The sequence below is a fragment of the Chelonoidis abingdonii genome, chromosome 1 (genome assembly GCF_003597395.2).
Source record: "Chelonoidis abingdonii isolate Lonesome George chromosome 1, CheloAbing_2.0, whole genome shotgun sequence".
NCBI lineage: Eukaryota > Metazoa > Chordata > Testudines > Testudinidae > Chelonoidis > Chelonoidis abingdonii.
Genome location: NC_133769.1, coordinates 144,553,000 through 144,571,939, shown reverse-complemented (window position 1 = coordinate 144,571,939; position 18,940 = coordinate 144,553,000). Strand labels below are relative to the sequence as shown.

The following is an 18,940-nucleotide window of genomic DNA, read 5'->3' as shown; positions in this document are numbered from 1 at the left end:
CTATATAGAGTCCTTCCACAGATTAAACCCTCCAGCTCTTAAGCAAAGTAAGCTATTATGGGATAAGAGGGAAAGTCCTCTCATGGATCAGTAACTGGTTATAAGACAGGACACAAAGGATAGGAATAAATGGTCAGTTTTCAGAATGGAGAGTGGTGTCCCCCAGGAATGTGTATTGCCACCAGTCCTGTTCAACATACTCATAAATTATTTGGAAATAGGGGCAAACAGTGAGGTGGGAAAATTTGCAGACGATGCAAAGTTATTCAGGATAATTACGTCCAAAGCAGACTGCAAAGAGTTACAAAAGGATCTCACACAACTGATAAGAACATAAGAACGGCTCTACCAGGTCAGACCAAAGGTCCATCTAGCCCAGTATCTGTCTACCGACAGTGGCCAATGCCAGGTGCCCCAGAGGGAGTGAACCTAACAGGCAGTGATCAAGTGATCTCTCTCCTGCCATCCATCTCCATCCTCTGACAAACAGAGGCTAGGGACACCATTTCTTACCCATCCTAGCTAATAGCCATTTATGGACTTAACCTCCATGAATTTATCCAGTTCTTTTTTAAACGCTGTTATAGTCCCAGCCTTCACAACCTTCTCAAGTGAGGAGTTCCACAAGTTGACTGTGCACTGAGTGAAGAAGAACTTCCTTTTATTTGTTTTAAACCTGCTGCCTATAACTGGGTGACTGGGCAAAAAAATGGCAGCTCTAATTCAATATTGATAAATGCAAAATAATACATGTTGGAAAACATAATCCCAACTATATATACAATGTGATGGGCTCAAATTAGCTGTTAACACCCAAGAAAGAGCCTTGTTGTCATTGTGGATAGTTCTCTGAAAACATTCACTCAATGTGCAGCAGCAGTCAAAAAAGTAACGATGTGAGGCACCATTAGGAAAGGGCTAGATAATAAAATGTCGAATATCATAAAGCCATTCTACTCCTAATCTATGGTATTCCTACACCTTAAATACTGCGTACAGTTCTGGCTGCCCCATCTCAAAAAAGATATATTAGAATTGGAAAGGGTACAAAGAAGGGCAACAAAAAACTTAAGGGTATGGAACAGCTGACCTGTGAGGAGAGATTTAAAAGTCTGGGACTATTTTTTCTGGAGGATAGCCATTGATGGAGCTATCAGCCAAGATGGGCAGGGGTGCTCTGAGTGTCTCTAGCCTCTGATTGCCAGAAGCTCAGCATGGATAACAGGGGATGAATCACTTGGTAATTGCCCTGTTCTGGTCATTTCCCTCTGAAGCACCTGGCACTGGCCACTTGCAGAAGACAGGATTCTTGTCTAGACAGACCGTTGATGTGACCCAATATGGTTGTCTCCCCAGCCCACATCCAAAGAACCTTTTCCTTCCTCTTGCCTCTGAGGTGCCTCTAAAGATCATCCCTGTCCCTCTTCCACACACTCAGGAGTTAGTCCGGGTTTTCCTTCTCAATGGTGTAACTGAGCCAGAGCTCTACATGCTACAGGCATGGGGGAAAGGCTAACAGGAACCACACTGGCCCTTGCGATCTCAGTGTCTGCACGGGGAAGAGTAACAGTAGATCATAAATCTACTTCTGAGCTTCCTGTCCATTAACTTCATTGCATCACTGATGGGGACTCGTCTCAGCATTGCAAACCCCAACCAGTAACCAAAATTCTGGCTCAAATTCTAATAGTCACTAGAACTACTCTTCTTTATTCATTGGTTCAGGCCATAGGTTTTCACAATGGAGTGCATCCCAGTGTTGTGCAGGATGGAATCTGCTGAGAGCCATGTGGTGAGGGACTGGAGTTCTGGGTGTGCCTCTCTCCCGCCCAGTGTGGGGACCAGAATGAAAGAGCTGCAGAGCTCCTTGGCATAATGTCTGGCCCCAGCAGGTGTGCTGAAACAATTTGTATAGTGGGGGTGCTGAGAACCACTGAGCCAAACTGTAAACCATGGATAAAATGGAAACTACTTCAAGCCAGGGGTGTGTGGCAGCACCCCATCACCCATAGTTCCAGCACCTATGGGCCCCAGAGAAGCTGGCGCAAAGGCATCCTGCATGTCCTTGCTGGGTCTCCTGGTTGTTTACTCCATGTCCCTCCTGTTAGAACAAAGGTGACGTGGGTCACGGCCCTGCAGCAAATCAATTCCTCAGTTGTAAATATGCAGCTGGCTGCTCTGTCGTTTGGCTCAAATCCACTGTGCTCCCCTTGGCCCTTGTTGTAATGAAGCCAAATCATTAAGTGATGAACCAGAAAATTCTGTTCTGTCCCAGTTTCCAAATCCTCTGTTATCTGCTCACTGCTTCCTGTCTTCTCCTAAACTCCCACGCCGTCAATGTACTCAGCAAATACAAGGTGTTGGAAATTGCCAATGGAAAGTTCTTCCATGGGAAAATGATGATTCATCAAAACCAAAATGTTCCCTGGTACTGGATAAATATTGATGAAACATTCAATGGAAACCTGCCTACTTTTTTTGCTAGCTCACCGCCTACCTCATGTGGCTCCTTACCTGAAGGGCTGGCTGGAGCCTCTGCTCCCAGGGCTCCTCAGACAGCTCTGAGGGCATCCTTTGACCCAGAGTCAGCCAACCCAGGAAACCGAATGACTAGGGAGTCAGTCAGCCCCTGGAGCAAGTAGTTAAATTCTGGCTTGGTCTCCCCAAAGGAAATCTTTTCAGGCTTTTCTCCTTGTGAAAAATTTTGAATTTTATACCTTATGTCTTTGCTCGGGACGAAAGAGTTTTGTTTTGTTCTGTTCAAAACAATTTTAATTTTTTCACAAGAAAGGGAAAGTGTTTTTCAGCCACTTCCACTAGTGGGCTATGCTTAATGCCAGCCAGGACACAGCTTCATTCCCCTACACGTGAAGGTTCAGACTTGTCAATGAGACCCTAAAAGCACCACCATGGTGTGGAAATGGGGTCCCACAAGTTTTATACAGAGATATACCTCAATCCTGCTCTGAAGTCCCCCTTCTGTTCAAGCCCTGGGCTCCCCACATAGCTCAGATGATGCTCTTCAGTCTTGCCCTTCAGCCCCCTGCTATCCCAATACTGGGCTTTCCACATAGCTCTGCCAATGCCCCTCAGTCCTACCCTTCAGCCCCCTGCTATTCCAGTCCTGGGCTCCCCACTCAACTCTGCCAATGCCCCTCAGTCCTGACCTGAAGCCCCCCCTGCCATTCCAGTCCTGGGCTCCCCACACAGCTCTGCCAATGCCCCTCAGTCCTGATCTGCAGCCCACTATTCATAGATTCTGAGGCCAGAAGGGACAGTTGTGATCATCTGCTCTTACTTCATGTCTAACCCAGGCCATAGACAAATCTTTTTGAACTAGTGCACATCCTTTAAAAAATCCAGTCTTGATTTAAAAATTGCTCCTGATGCAGAATGCACTCTGACCCCTGGTAAATCATTTTAGTTATTAATTACTCTCACTGTTAAAATGTAGACCTTATTTTCAGTCTAAATTTGTCTAGCTCAGCACTTCTCAAACTGTGAGTCAGAACTCCGAAGTGGGTCAGGACCCTGTTTTAATGGGGTTACCAGGGCTGACTTTAGGCTTCCTGGGACTGGAGCTGAAGCCGAATGCCAAGCCCCACTGCTTGGGCCAAACCCCAAGGACTTCAGCCCTGGGCAGCGGGGCTTGGGCTTCAGCTTCAGCCCTGGGTTGGGTTGGCAGCTTTCTACTTCCCACAAAACCAAACACCCTCCCTCTGCCCCATTGCCTCCTCTGAGGCCCCATCCCTGCCATGCCTCTTCTATGAGGCTCCGGGCTGGGGATGGAGCCGAGGGGTTTAGAGTATGTGAGGCAGTCCCAGGCTGGGGTTGTGGGCGGGAGGATTGGGCTCCAGCTGGGGATGCTGGCTCTAGTATGGGGACGAGGATGAGAGATTTGGGGTGAGGGCTCCAGCAGGGAATACAGGCTTTGGTGTAAGGCCATGGATGATGGGTTTGGGATGCAGGAGGGGGCTCTGGGCTGGGATTGAGGGGTTCAGAGGGTGCGAAGAAGATCAGGGCTAGTGCAAGGGGTTGGAGTGTTGGGGTTTGGAGCTCTGGCTGGGGGTGTGGGTTCTAGGATGGGGCTCAGGATGAGGGTTTTGGGGTGCAGGAGGGGGCTCCAGGCTGGGATCCAGACATATGGAGGGGGATCAGGGCTTGGGCAGGGGTTTGGGGCACAGGAGGGGACCAGGGCTACAGGCTCCGGGGGTGCTTACCTCAGGTAGTTCCCGAAAGCAGTGGCATGTCCCTCCTTCAGCTCCTATGCAGAGGCATGGCCAGACGGCTCTGTGTGCTTCCCAGTCCACAGGCATAACCCCACAGCTCCCATTAACCATAGCTCATGGCCAATGGGAGCTGCAGAACCGGCGCTTGAGGCAGGAACAGTGTGCAGAGCCCCCTGGCTGCTCCTACAGATAGGAGCTGGAGGTGGGACTTGCCTCTGCTTCCAGAAGCCGCACGTAGCCGTGGCAGGCAAGGAGCCTGCCTTAGCCCTACAGCGCCATTAACCAGACTTTTAATGGCCCTGTCAGCAGTGCTGACCAGACCCACAGGGTCCCTTTTTGACTGGGCGTTTCAGTTGAAAACCAGACACCTGGCAACTCTAGTCTTGGGCGCTGAGGCTCAGGTTACAGACCCTCCACCTGGAGCTGAAGACCTGGGCTGAAACCCTTGGGCTTCGGCTTTGGCCTCCCCGCCTGGAGGCATGGCCCAGGCAGGCTCAGGCTTCGATTCCCCCCTACTGGGGTCATGTAGTAATTTTGTTGTCAGAAGAGGGTTGTGGTACAGTGAAATTTGAGAACTCCATGTCTAGTTTCAACTTCTAGCCATTGGATCTTGTTAAGAACCCGTTATCAAATATTTGTTTCCCATGTACAAACTTATATTGGATTCAAGTCACTCCTTAACCTTCTTTTTGTTAAACTCAAGGAGTTCAATCTATTTATCTTACCACTAACTCATGTTTTCTAATCCTCTAATCATTCTCAAGGCTCTTCTCTGAACCCTCTCCAGTTTATCAGCACCCTTCTTGCATTCTAGACACCAGAACAGGGCACAGTATTCCAGCAGTGGTTGCACCAGTGCCACATGCATTCCTGGACTCCCTCACAGCTCTGGCAATACCCTTCATCCTTCCCTGCAGCCCCCTCTGGACCTCTCTCAAGACCATTATTTCACAAAGCCTTCTTGATCCTCAAATTCTCAGACATTATGAACTGACAGCTGGGGCATTAAAAATTTCCTTTGAGTAAAGGGAGAGACAGTATGAAGGGGACTGCGCAGGGGGTATTAACTCGCTGTCCTGTTCATTGACAGGACCCTCTGAGTCCGTGGTCCAAGGACTTTTAAAGTATTGTATTAACTCTTCACATGTTTTCACTTCCCACTCTTGGACCCATAGTGGGGTGAAGGCTGGGTTATCACCCACAGCCAATTGCATAACCTCACCACGTTTGTCTTTTCCAGCTGTTTATACTGGAAGTGACTAAAGCTGGGCCTGTGTGGGTTTGGGATTACAGCTGAGTGACATTTTTTGTACAAAAGTCTCTTTTTTTGGCAGTAAAAATGCAGCTCAGGCAGCAGCAAAACATTTTGCAAATTATTTTAGTTTTTGTGGTGGGAAAACCTTAAACCAAATTCCAAAAAAAGAAAATATTTTGTTTTGAAATTTTCCAATAAAATGTTATAGGGTGGGAGGTTTTTTGGTTGGTTGGTTGGGGGGTTTTTTTGTTTGGTTGGTTGAGTTTTTTTTGTTTGTTTTGTTTTGTTTTGTTTTCTGGTCTTTTCAAAATTTCCTTTAATTTATTTTTAAAATACACAAAAATATAAAAAAAGACAACATAAAAATGAAATGTTTTCTTTCAGGGTGAACGAAATGTTTCTTTTGAGCTAAAACCATTTTTTTCAACCTTTCGCTTCAGTAAATGTTTAGTAAACTTTTCATTGCCAGGAACTGAAAAATTACTCATTCTCCCAGGTCTACTGGGGAGCTGAATAGGATCCATCCTTCCCCTGGCTAAGGTTTCCCCAGTATTTCAGATCTCTGTTTTGTGGAAGCAGGGCAGGGGCTGCCCATACTCCCAGAATGATCTTAGTTCCCTAATGGGGTACGAAATTAATCTTCAGAATGTTGGATTTCTTTTTTCCCATGTGCCCCCCAAAGGGCTTCTTCCTTTGCCTTTCTATAGCACTTCCCATCAGAAGATCCTAAACCACTTGACAATCATTAGTCAGTTGAGCCCAACACACCCCTGCCAGATGGGTCAGGATCATTACCTCCATTTTACTGATGGGTAAACTGAGGCACGGAGAGGGGTGTGGACGTGCCCAAAGTCACACAGTGAATCGGTGGCAGTACTGAGAAGTGAACCCACTTCTCCCAACTTTCTCTCACAAGACTTTCCTTCCTCTGTTTAGAGCCCTAGAATGCCAATCTTACTGTGCTCCCAAGAGACCATTCACAACTAGCACTGGCTTCCTGGGGAGCTAAGGAAGCAATCCTACTCCCTCAAACAACTGAGGACACTGATATGCCCAGAGCTAGCTCTGAGGACATGAGCAAGTGTGCTCTACGCACTCCTAACAAGGACTTTGGCACAAACACACCCCTACAGATGCAACTCCATTCCTGCAGCCGGCAAAGGGCACTTTTATAGCCATGGCTAGCTCTGACACTCACCATGCAGCAGGGGCAATGATACACAAAATGGTGTCTCACTGGCATCCCCTGTGAGCTGTGCCAGAGGGATATTATTGGAAGTAGCTGGCTATCATACAAGTGGAATACAGCATACAAACAGAAATATTTTCTCTGGAAACACTGGGTAGGATTTGGAAGTTCGTTCCAATCCCCACAGAATGCTGGACTAGCCCTGTAATGAGCTAAAGGGCTTCTCCAACCACCACAGAGAGCTGCTAGAGTGATACAAATAGGGGTTTGGGGTGAATGGTTCAGATACAGGAGAGCGTCTTATATGAACACCTCCAATAAATATCTTTCCCCCCGTTTGTCAGGGTCTGGCCAGGGACAGTCTCTGTGCCATGGGTCAGAGCTGTTGGCTCTGGCTCCTCCTCACGTACCTCTCCCCATTTCCCAAACGGTCCTGGCCCCCTGCCATTATCTCGCCCCTCCCAGGGGCTGTTTGCACAGAGAGGTATAAAGGGGCGGACCTAGTGGACAGCCAGGGTGCAGGGAGCCAGCGGACAAGGCTGTGTGTCTGCCTCACTCACCACCCTCACTCTGCACCATGGGGAAGAACAGGCTGCCGAGTGGCCCCAGCATCTTCCTCCTGCTCCTCTTCCTCCTCCCTGGAGACACCTCGCCCACCACCGAACCGTAAGCTGCACATGCAGGGGCTTGTGCTGTCTTCTCTTTTCTTTCCTTCATCCCCCTCACAGCTCTGCCAATGCTTAGCCACCCCCTGCTATTCCAGTCTTGGCTCCCCACACTCCTCTGCCAATGCCTCTCAGTGCTTCCCTGCAGCCCCCTGCTATTCCACTCTGGGGCTCCCCACACAGCTCTCGCTACCTATATCCCTACCTAAACATCTTCAGGAGCTTGGCTCTCCCTGTGGCTTCACGGGCAATATGCCATCTGCCTTGTAGTACCTTTAGTGGATGGGCCCCAGTTTCCTTGCCTGTGAGCGAGAGCTCAGAAAGGTGTTTCTCTTTTCTCTTCTTCTTTAAAGCCAGTTTGCTTCCCTTGGCAGCCACAGACAGTGCTTCTTCCCAACGAGAGTCTGTGACCTAGATTCCTGTCTGTCAGCACAGACCCTGGCAGTGCCCCACTCTGCTGGAATATCCACCTGGGGCACTGCAAACTAACAACTTGGCTGCAACCTCGTCTCCACTGAGGGGCCTGAAGAGGGGGTGTAGCCAAGCTCAGTCAGGAGCTGGGCAGAGTCAGGTTATCTCTTTGGTAGCGTCGACTGACAGAGAGTTCCTGTGGATGGAGTCCAACATATATTAGAGCATTTACCCTCCAGTGCACACTCCCTTCTCCTGGTATAGCATCCCTCCTCGCTGGTGTATATGAGCAGGTGCAATTTGCGCTGCCCTGATTCAGTGTGAGATGGATCTAGTCCCCTAACTCCAATGTCAGATCGCTTAACCCAATGAATGGCTTGTTAGAATTGTTTGTTTGTGTCTCGCAGTGCCTATGAACCCCAGCTATGGATCAGGGTCCCCATTGTGCTAGGCTTTATACATATACAGAACAAAGAGACAATCTATAGCTGGCTGGAAACCAGAATTCCCATGCCACCAGAAAACCTGCCATTTTAAAATTTGTTTTCATTCCAAATCGGAACATGCAGTTTAAATTTTGAGAGGAAGGAAATTCCAGAAAATTTTGATTCAGAAACATAGACATGTTTCATTTTGATAATGTCACAATAATTATAATACATATAAATATTATATTACAACATAATATTAAAGGGAAAATGAAACATTTTGATGTTATCAAAATGAGAAAGTTGAAACCGTATGTTTTATCATTTTTCTGTTGGGCCCTTGGTTAAACTCGACATGTTCCCACAAACCAGTTCCATTTTGACTAAACTATACCTGTCTGACAGAAAACGGTTTCATTAGACTTTTTTCACCCAGCCCTATTCCATTCTGAGCATGTAGCTTGTGTCTGGTCAGATATGTTGTCTGAGTCCTGCACTTTAAATGGAGAGAAGACCAATGTGTGCTGCAGAAGCAGCTGCCATTTTGTGTTCAGTTGCATCCTGCTGCACAGGAGAGACCCCACTCTTCTCTCCATCTGTCTTAGAGAGACCTGCCTTATATCCAGTCTGGTTCTCTCTGTCTCAGCTAAAGTTCATGCAGGCTGAGAGGGCAAGGGAAGAACAGAATGTGATGCCAGTCACAAGTTTTATTCTGCTCCATGAGGCATTTTATGCTGTTTAATGAAGTAATCGGCATATTAGTGACTGTTTTGCATATATGCTTAGTTTATAGTTGACATGCTCTGCCCCAAGCTGGTTGGGAGAAGAGGAAGAGGGAAGGGGTGGTGGTCACCAGGAGACTGAACAAAACCTGGCAGCTTTGGCTGGGGGAGCAGGTGCCCAAGAGAGTCAGATACGGAGTGGCTGGGGTTACTGTTACTGAGCGGTAAGGCTGCTGGAGCTCCTGGGATGCTTTGGGCTGTTCGAGTCACAGTGGCTGGGGGGCTATACCGGGCGGGAGCCTGGGGCCAGTATAAGATCTCTCACATTCTGCCATCACCTCCAGGCTGCTTGCTCTGATCCAGCAGGGAGAGAGGAGGCACCTGGCTGCTGGCTCAGCAAATGCCACAGCTGCCTCTAGCAGCAAAGGGGCAACTGCAGGAAACTGCCTGCTGCCTGCTTATGGCTCAGCTATTCACTGAGGCTCTCATATTGTGCTAATCACTGTAGTACCAGTGAGCCTGCCACTAGACTGTTAAGCAACACAACTGTCACGTCTTATTCCTTCTGTCATCCTCACCCCAGAGGGAGAAGTGTGTGCAGCCCAGTGCTTCATTTGTAACGAAAGAGATGCTGGGGCTCAAGCAATTAGGTGCTGGGGCTCAAGCAATTTTTTTACAAGCCCAGAGGTGCCAGGGCAATGAACTGCCAAGCCTAGAGGTGCTGGGGCTCAGCCCTGGCACAAATTAAGCACTGGAGCAGTGTCTGGTTTTGGTAGTGTGCGGGGGTTTCTGTTCTGGTGTGTGAGAATCCAGCTGAGCTGCAGGGACATGTGACAGGGCAGCTGGACGAATGGGTGAGTGTCACACATCAGACAGGACACTTGACAGCACTAAACGTAGGCCCTGGCTTTCCATGACCCTGCTCTTCGTATCGCCATTTACAGCAGGGCAGAGAGGGTGTCAAATGCTACCAGAGCAGAACGGCGCGTTTCAGGCTCCCTTCGCACTCACTCTGCACCAGGTGCCAGGCGGGGGAGAATCAGCCCCCAGCCTTTATTGGTTGAGATTGAAAGTAGGGAGAAAATCACTCAGGCCTTGATCCAAAGCCCAGTAAGGTGAATGGAAAAAGTCCTATTGACTTCTATGGGCTTTGGCTCAGGCCTAGCAAAGGGCGAAGTGGAATTTAATCAGAGCCAGGTTAAGGCTGCTCCTACCTAACTCTGTCACTTTGAAATCTTGGCTAAGCAAGATGAACAGCCTCCCCGGCAGAAAGCTGGGTGTCCCAGGGAGCTTCACACTGCTGCACGTCCAGCCTCCCAGCAATGATGCTCTGTCAGCATCTCTGCTCTAAATCAGCAGGCTGCAGCCATGGCCAGCAAGATCTCCTTCTGTAGCCCAAATCACTCTGTTGTTGCCACTGCTGGCAAGCCAGGTAAAGTCCTCACTAACACTTGAACCTGTAAGCGAGCACTTTTCATCCAAAGTTCTCCAGGGACATGAAAAGGGGGAGAGTGGGTGTAAGCAGCATCTTCAGGATCCCCATATCAGAAATGGGGAGACTGAAGCACAGAGCTGTGAAGCCCAGTAGCGCACGACATGTCACTGACAAACCTAGGAATAGCAATGAGGTCTCCGGCCAAAGCCCTGTACACTAGGCCACACTGCCCCTTTAGCACAATGGCCATTCCCTACATTCAGATGTCAGGGCACTCGCAGCCACCCCTACATTTGTATCTCTCCATTACTAAGGGCAGCAGGTGACACACCTAGATCCACAGGCAGCTAGAGAGGAGGTTGGATTAAACCAACCCCCTGCCCCAGCCCTGAGCCCTCTCCTGCACCCCTAAACCTCATCGCCAGCCCTATCCCAAAGCCTTCACCCCCAGCAGGAGCCCTCACCCCCTACTGGACCCCACTCCCCCTGCCTAGCCTGGTGATAAGAGCAAAGGTGGGGGAAAGCAAGTGATTGGGGGGGGGGATGGAGGTGAGCAGGGGCAGGGCCTCAGAGAAGGGGTGGTGGAAGGGGCAGAGCCTCGGAGAAAGAGCAGGGTTAGGGGGCATGGCAAGAGTGTTAGCTTTTCTGCCAAATAGAAAGTTGGCAACCCTATTTCTGTAGCCCAAATCACTCTGTTGTCATTGCTGGTGAGGCGTCGAGCCAAGCTGAGTAAAATCCTCATTAACATTTGAACCTGTAAGCGAGCACTTTCTTCATCCAAAGTTTCCAGGCACATGAAGAGAAGTGGGGGTGTAAGCAGCATCTTCAGGAATCCCCATATCAGAAATGGGGGGAAACTGAGGTCACAGAGCTGTGAAGCCCCAGTAGCACACGACATGTCACTGACACACCAGGAATAGGAATGAGTCTCTGGCCAAAGCCCTGTACACTAGCCACCACTGCCCTTTAGCACAATGGCCATTCCCTACATTCAGATGTCAGGGCACTCGCAGCCACCCCTACATTGTATCTCTCCATTGACTAAGGGCAGCAGGTGACACACCTAGATCACAGGCAGCTAGAGAGGAGGTTGGATTAAACCCTGATCCACACCTCCTGTGGATCCACACGCCTGCCAGTCTCCATGGAGGTAAACAAACATTTTCATCTGAGCTCCCTCCCCCGTTACAGATTAATACAGCCAGGGGGTGGGAATGTGGCACAGACTTCAATTAACAGCCTGGAATTTTTCAAGCCATCCCAACCACTCCCTCTGGAGGCCTGAACAAACAGCCCTTGGACAGCAATCGCTGTAGCACAGAACTAGCTCCTTCGCTCCGGGTGGTGTCCTAGGTTCCTGGCTGACCAAGCAGACCGGCTGTGTAGATGATCTCCTGAGGTCCCTTCCAACCCTAATAATCTATGATTCTATGTACAGATGGATGGTCAGGGATTTGGCTGTTGCACTAGCCCATGCCCTTTCATCAGTACCTTCTCTGTTCCCCATCCCTGCCTCTCTGACCTGTGTCCTTCCCCTTCCCAGGCAGTACATGGTGCTAGTGCCTTTTCTGATCCACACCAACGTTCCTGAAAAGGTCTGTATCCAGCTGACCCACCTGAACGAATCTGTGACGCTGAGCGCCACGCTGGAATACGCAGGGCAGAACAGGAGCCTGATCGCAGACGTGGTGTCGGAGGAGGACGTGTTCAAGTGCGTCCCATTCACGGTGAGTCTCTAACCCCCACAGGGTTTATTACCTGAGTCTGTAAGATAGTGACAGCCTGGGACCAACCCTTGAAAGACCTGATACCACCAGAAATCACAAACAGAGACAGGCTTAGCTAGGAGACGTTCAAGGAAAACTACGGTTCTTACTGGCAGTGCTGTGGATGACGCATTAGGAGTGATGTTCAGTAGGTACTGAGCTCAGTGACGAGCATGATTCTTGGAGAGGCTGTGCTACAGGCTTTGGTTGGCTGACTTTGTTGGGTGCTTTTCTCTCTGAGTCAGTGCTGACCTTACGGCTGAGAACTGGTCTCCCATTTCTCAAGGGGCTCCACAAGCCTCTGAGTGAGGCCAGAAAGAAAGCCATGGAATAAGGAGGTTAGAGAACTTCCTCGAGACCATTAACATCTGTCAAGGCTGAATCCTCACTCTGTCACTTCGAGTGCAGAAGGTGGGGGCCCGCAAGGATTCTAAAAATTAATACTGACCACTCCAGGCTTGTATTAAACTCCCAAGGTTACAGCTTCTCTCTGACCCTGGCTTGGTAAAAGCTGCCACCACTCAAATGCACAAAAAACCCTTGGACCCTCGAAGGAGCACTTGGGAATTCCTCCCTGTGAGGTACCCTCAAGCCCTTCCTCCCCCCAACTCCAGGGAAGCGCTGAGAAAGAAAACAAAGGAAATTAGCTGTTGCCCCCAGTCAATCAAACAGCATGCACAAACCTCTTAAAATATCAAAAATCTAATCCTGTTCTTTAAAAAGGAAAATTTTATTTAAAACAAAAAGAAAGAAATTGCTAGATTTTAAAAGAGCAAAAATTCCAACAATTAAGCACCCAGAATAGCTTCTTGGGGGTTCAGCTTAAAGGTTACAAGCAAACAAAAGCATCAGGGGTTAGTACAGAGCAGATCCACAAACCAAAATAAAGAAATAACTTGATCATGTCTATCTAAACATTCCTTATCCCAATGAGTCCTGTTAGATATGGAAAATAATTTTTCATACTTGGTTCAAACCTTACACAGCATTTCTGCTTATAGCACTGCTGTTCTATGTTCCTTCAGCCCAGAGAGAGCAACCACAAGCAAAGGGAAAGTTTATTCTCCCATTTTAAAAAGTTCTAGCCTTCCCATTGGCTCTTTTGTTCAGGTGCCCACTTTTTTTCTTTTACCTGTCGGCTTGTTAACACTTTACAGGTAAAGCAAGCAGAGAACAGACCAAGAAGGATTTTACAGCTAACTGGTGGGCTGGATGTCCTTCAAAGGGAGCTATCCCCGCTTCATTTATTACAACGTCAATGAGCTCAGCTTGTGCCTCTCCAGGGGGCCAGTTTAGGATTTCTCCCTGCAGCTCTCCAGGCTGGCTGGGAGGACAGTAGAAGAAAATGGACCCAGCACAGAAGTAATTACTCAAATGTAGCTTCCCATTTTCCTTCATCACTGGGATTCACAGCTGGGGGAACACGATCACAGTCCACCAATGCTTTGAGGAAGGAGCATAACAAGGGAAGGGAAATGACCCCCAGTCTTGGCAAGAGGCAGCACAAGGGGTTATGGGCAGAAGGAAAAGCTGAGACTAAGACACTGAGGGACATTCTTAAGATACAAGCTACTGGGGTGGAGGAGTCAGAGTTTCCTGGTAGGGAGGGCATGGCCGGGGGTGTCAGGCAAAGTCTCCTCTGGAGGAGGTGGTAGAGGCCCCATCACTGCAAAGATTCTGGCAGCATAGGGGAGACATTAGTGGAGATGGAGGAGAAGAGTCCTGCAAAACCATGGTTAGGTGAGACTGGCAGAGCCCCAGACCCCGCAATCCCTGATTCTGGTAGGTATGTGGTGACCTTTTTGTTTTGGTTCCATGTATAACTCCAGCCTCCAAAGGCTCAGTGCAGAGGGGAGAGTCTCTAAGGCAAGTGGCTCTTTTGCTGTTTTCCAGGTTCCAAAGTCCAACAGCTCATCATCAGCGTTTCTCACGGTGCTGGTGAAGGGGCTGACGCTGGAGTTCAAGAGCCGGAAATCAGTGCTGGTCAAGAACTCAGAAAGCCTGGTCTTTGTCCAGACGGACAAACCCATCTACAAACCGGGACAAACAGGTACAGGGAATCGGGTGGGGAATTATTTACAGAGCAGGAAATCCTCCCTGCCTGCCCAGAGACCCCACAACTCGTCACTAAGTTAGTACAGCTGGCAGCAAACCTGCCTTCCCACTTCCTTCCCACCAGTCATAAACCTGGGCAGTGTGGTGCATGCATCCAACCCTGCCATGTGTCCATGGGTCATTGCATCCAGGCCAAGCATGCACACAGCATCTGCCTCAATGACTGATGGTCCCTGAGTGAGCGGTTGCAAGTTTAACAGTGAAAATCTCCTCCTCTCTCAATCATGGCCTCCGCAGTTCTGTTTCGTATCGTCTCTCTGGATGAAGACTTCCATCCCCTGAATGAGAAGGTAGGTCTGATCACTGACCAGTTTCCATGGCTGACATGGTGAGCGCTGATGATGACCCTTTTAAAGTCCTTTGTGATTCCTGAGGAATTTATTTCTATTAACATCTTCTAGCACCATAAAAGTGACTGTGTAAAGCAAGTGATGCCTTCTGACTCCCCACATCTTCTTTATAAGGGTCAGATTCTGCCATGATTTACACCTCATTCAACTTCATTGACAGAGTGTACATAGGACAGAGTATGTCCTTTTATGTCATAATACGATTCATGCTTTATTATAATGTAAAACTGGCTAATATCAAAACTTTTTGGTAGTTTTATTAAAACATGATTAATTTAAACATGAGTCTTTTGCAAATACAAAAAGAAAAACATACAACAGTCTATAACAGCAACATCACATAAAACATATACAACCTTAAAAGGTCAGTTAGAACCTAATAAAAATGCTCCTCATTGGGCAAATGCTGGAAGGGCAAAAATTGACAGTGATTTGATTACTACCAGGGATTGAGAAAAAACTAAAAACATTATCCTTTTGAGCTGGTGATAAAAATTCTTTTTATATAAAAGAGATAAATCCAGCGTGTTTTCAGAAGCTGGAAAAATCTATAGTCCAAAAGATAATGAGGTAGATCTTCCATTGCTCCATGTGAAGAAACTTTTCTATATCTACCTGTAAGGATAGCAATTTCCATGGTTTGGAATCTTAATTGAGTATATCCCTTACATAAATGAGGATTTCATAATTCAGTCAAATACTGTTCAAAAATATGAGCCATCTTCAAAGTAGAAAACCAAAAGACAAACTTTGAACCATGAATCATAGCCAGCTCTTCTTGTTGGGTAATATTTGTCACTCTTTGTTTGAGTAGTTGATTACACTGATTAAAAGATATCAACAATAGGTAATAGAAAAATCCAACCTATTTATAATAAATTGGAGTGCACAGGTTGTTCCTCCACCTCCTGAAGGCAAAAATGGGGCAATCTGTAATCTGGAAGAGTACAGATCTTAGATCAAAATTTAAGAAAAGCAATACAAGCTCTATGACGTACAGTAAACCATTCACCTCAGCATATAAAAACAAAGGAGGAGTAAAATTATTTTGAATGATCTCTAAGGCTGAAATTTAGCCCCTAAATCAAACTTCAGCCTCATAGATCGTCTACAACATTATTTTTGCATTAAAGATTTTTAGCACTGGGGCAGCTCTGTTCCCAGCATATGGGCAAGTAGAACAGAGCACCCCTTGGCCAGAGCTAAGGGCCTTTTGTTTTAAGTCTTCATGATAAGGAAACCAGTGGCCTAAATGATGAAACTTTATCCCTAAATAAGTAAAAGCAAAGACTTGTTTTGTTCTTCCCAAAAATCATGACTTTGGGCTTATAATTGAGAACTAGGTCTTGAAAGTTATAATAAGAGAAAAAACAATATAATAACCATCGAAGGCCTCTTGCATGCTGCAATAAAACAACCATGCTATCAGCATATAACAACACTGGAATGGATCTACTCTTAATTTCCAAGGGAGAGAAATGATCTTCCTTTACAACATCATCACTTCATTAACATATGCATTAAAAAGAAGAAGCACTGGAAAGCAAACCTGGCATACTCCCCTAGAAGTAGGGGAAACAGTACATTCCCCATTGGTTTTAGTTCTTTACCTCACCATAGTGCACTGGTGTAGAGCCTCCAAAGTATGCAAAAGTTTTAGATCGATTCTCGTCCTTCTTAATTTTGCCCAAAGTTTTTCTTGGTTAATAAAATCAAATGCCATCTTTAGATCTATGAAAGTAGCATATAAACTACTACCATTAACCACAGTATATTTATAAATCATAGGATAAAATAATAATCTATTGTGGCGCTACCAGATCTAAAGCTGGACTGCTCTTTGTGTAGTAAATTACCCTCTAAAGCCCATATTTCAAGTTTAGAGAGTAAAATTCTGCATTAAATCTTCCCTGCCACATTTAACAGACCAATAGGTCTACATAGAATATTAGGGTTGGAAGGGACTTCAAAAGATCATTTAGGCCAACCCCCTGCTCAAAGCAAGACCAATCCCCAAGTTACCCCCTCAAGGATCAAACTCACAACCCTCAGTTTAGGCAGCCAATGTGCAAACCACTGAGCTATCCTGGAAGTCTTTCTAGCCCCTTTTTTAAAAATAGGGACTATAATTGTGAGCCAGACAGACTGCATCTGATATGATTCATGACAGTAAATAATTCAGCCAAATCTAGGGACCATCAATTAGGATTATCCTGAGAAACTTCATCAGAGAGAAAACCTTCTTCTAGAGGTTTTTTTCCATTGTTGGGCTGAAATTAATGAGTGGATTTCACTGTACTGGACTGAAAGCTAGAGTGGTAAATCAAAGAGAGGATTCCTTATTGCATCAACTATAGTAGAATTAGATTTAAAAACTGATTGAGGAGAATCATTAAAGACCTGGCCAAAATGTACTATCCAACTTCATGAAAGAATTGGGCAATGTTTAGAGAAGAAAAGGCTGAGGGAGGACTACATGATAAATTGCCCACAGTTGGTGGAGCTAAGAACCTCCCTCTATCTTCTGTTACATCTTAAAAATCATAATCCTCTGTTTGTGGCATCCTTACGGGCCCTTTGAATATGGGGAACAGAATTTCAGGACAGAGGGAATGAACAGCAGGGCAGATGAATCTGCAGAGGCAGATCATTATTGTGAACATAAAGGAGCAGGCTAGTGTAATAGGGAGAGTCTGATCACTTCATCTGATCACAAGGAAAAGTAAAACACTACCAGAGAAGTTAGTGCTTTGGACAGAATTGCAAAGAATAACTATCAAAGAAGAAGCAGTTGGTTTCCACATGCCAAGTAATAACTGGCTTCTCCAGAGCTTAAATTGTAATGAAAAAGATGAGTTATGAATTTGTAATGAAAGAGGCTCAAGCAATTAGGTGCTGGGGCTCAAGCAATTTTTTTACTTTCATAACTGACACAGAGCCCAGAGGTGCCGGGGGCTATGCACTGCCAAGCTCAGAGGTGCCGGGGCTGAGCCCTGGGACAAATTAAGCACTGGGCTTCCCCATTTGATAGGCATCATTAACACCAGAGCAAAGTGGGCACAAAATTTTGCCAAATGAGGCTGGTTCTGTGTGCCCCACTTTGCACTGGTGTGAGTGACAGCACCGGGGTGGGCTAGCACTGAGTCAGGCCCTGAGCAGATCCCTTGTGTCTTGTGGGAAGCCTTGTGACTGGGCCTCAAGACCCCGGTACCTGGCTCTGTCCCACCTTCCTGCATATCATACACTGTGATCTAGCTGACCCTCCTCCATAACCTCACTGCGAGTTTGCAGGGGCAGGGGTCCCTGAGGAGACATCCCAGCAACAGGACCCACCTGATGCTGCAGAGCAGGACACAGAGAATTGAGTTGCCACCTGAAAGCCCTGGAAACCAGCAAATTTCCAAATGGCTACACTCTCAGGGGCCCATTTCTAAAGTGCCTCAGTGACTGAGAAACCTAAGTCCCATTTTCAGAAGTGACTTGGGCACCTTGGGCCAGATTTCCTAAGGGATTTAGATGCTTAAAGCTACAGGTAGGTGCCTAGTGGGATTTTAAAAAGCACATAGGCAGATTAGGAGACTAACTCCCATTGGCTACAGTGGGGAACTAGATACCTCAGCACTTGGAAACTCCATTCGGTGCCTGTCTGCATTATTGGGCACCTAAACAAATCTGCCTCCTTTACAAAGTCTCACTGAAAGTCAATGGCTCTTTGGCTCCTAAGCCACAGAACCTCAGAGGTATGTAAGTGCCTGATTCCCATTGAAATCAATGGCCAAAAGTGCCTAAGTCATTTTAAAAGGCTCTTAAGTCACTTAGGTGATTTTGAAATTTTTACCCTCAATCCTCTAAATGCAAAACAAAGTGTTTAATTTCACAGCTGTGTTAAATTGACCAGTTCAGGCTCTAAAACATTAGAAGGCCCCACTGGAGTTTCTCATTGAGTAACAGAGAGCAAGAGGCAGAGGGAAATGCAGGGGAGAGACGCAGAAGTCCCCTGAACAAGGTAAATGAGCTCAGTGCATGTCTGACCTGTATTTCTAACTCTGCTTCTCCCCGTTTTCCCCACAGTTTCCACTGGTCTTCATCAAGGTAAGTGGCCCATTGATTTTTACTCTTACAACCGCTAGCTGAAAGCTGGGGCTGCTTTGGGGATGGGCAGACTCCTGTGCTCCACAGCAGAGGGAGGGTGTAGTGTGGTGTTCATTGTGAATGAGTAGTGTAGTCACTAGGGGGCTCAGAGCAAGGAAGTGAGGGTGAGCCTGTGTGAACAGGAAATAGAGTCCTGCATGCACCCCACTCATCCTCGGGCCTGTGTCTCTGGCGTCTCAGCATTGGATCACCCTAGAGATTTCAGTTCTCAGCTGCAGGGCAA

The 18,940-nt window shown here is 47.1% G+C and overlaps 1 protein-coding gene across 1 annotated transcript in view; it reads left to right on the top strand.

Annotated features, from left to right (window-relative positions):
• The first annotated feature begins 7,198 nt into the window (after window positions 1-7,198).
• Window positions 7,199-18,940, top strand: part of LOC116827871 (alpha-2-macroglobulin-like) — a 57,416-nt gene continuing 45,674 nt past the window's right edge. The window contains 5 exon segments of the mRNA XM_075066933.1: window positions 7,199-7,339; window positions 11,878-12,061; window positions 13,994-14,150; window positions 14,453-14,505; window positions 18,637-18,657. Of these exon segments, the coding sequence (XP_074923034.1) occupies window positions 7,251-7,339; window positions 11,878-12,061; window positions 13,994-14,150; window positions 14,453-14,505; window positions 18,637-18,657 (504 nt within the window). The 5' untranslated portion in view covers window positions 7,199-7,250.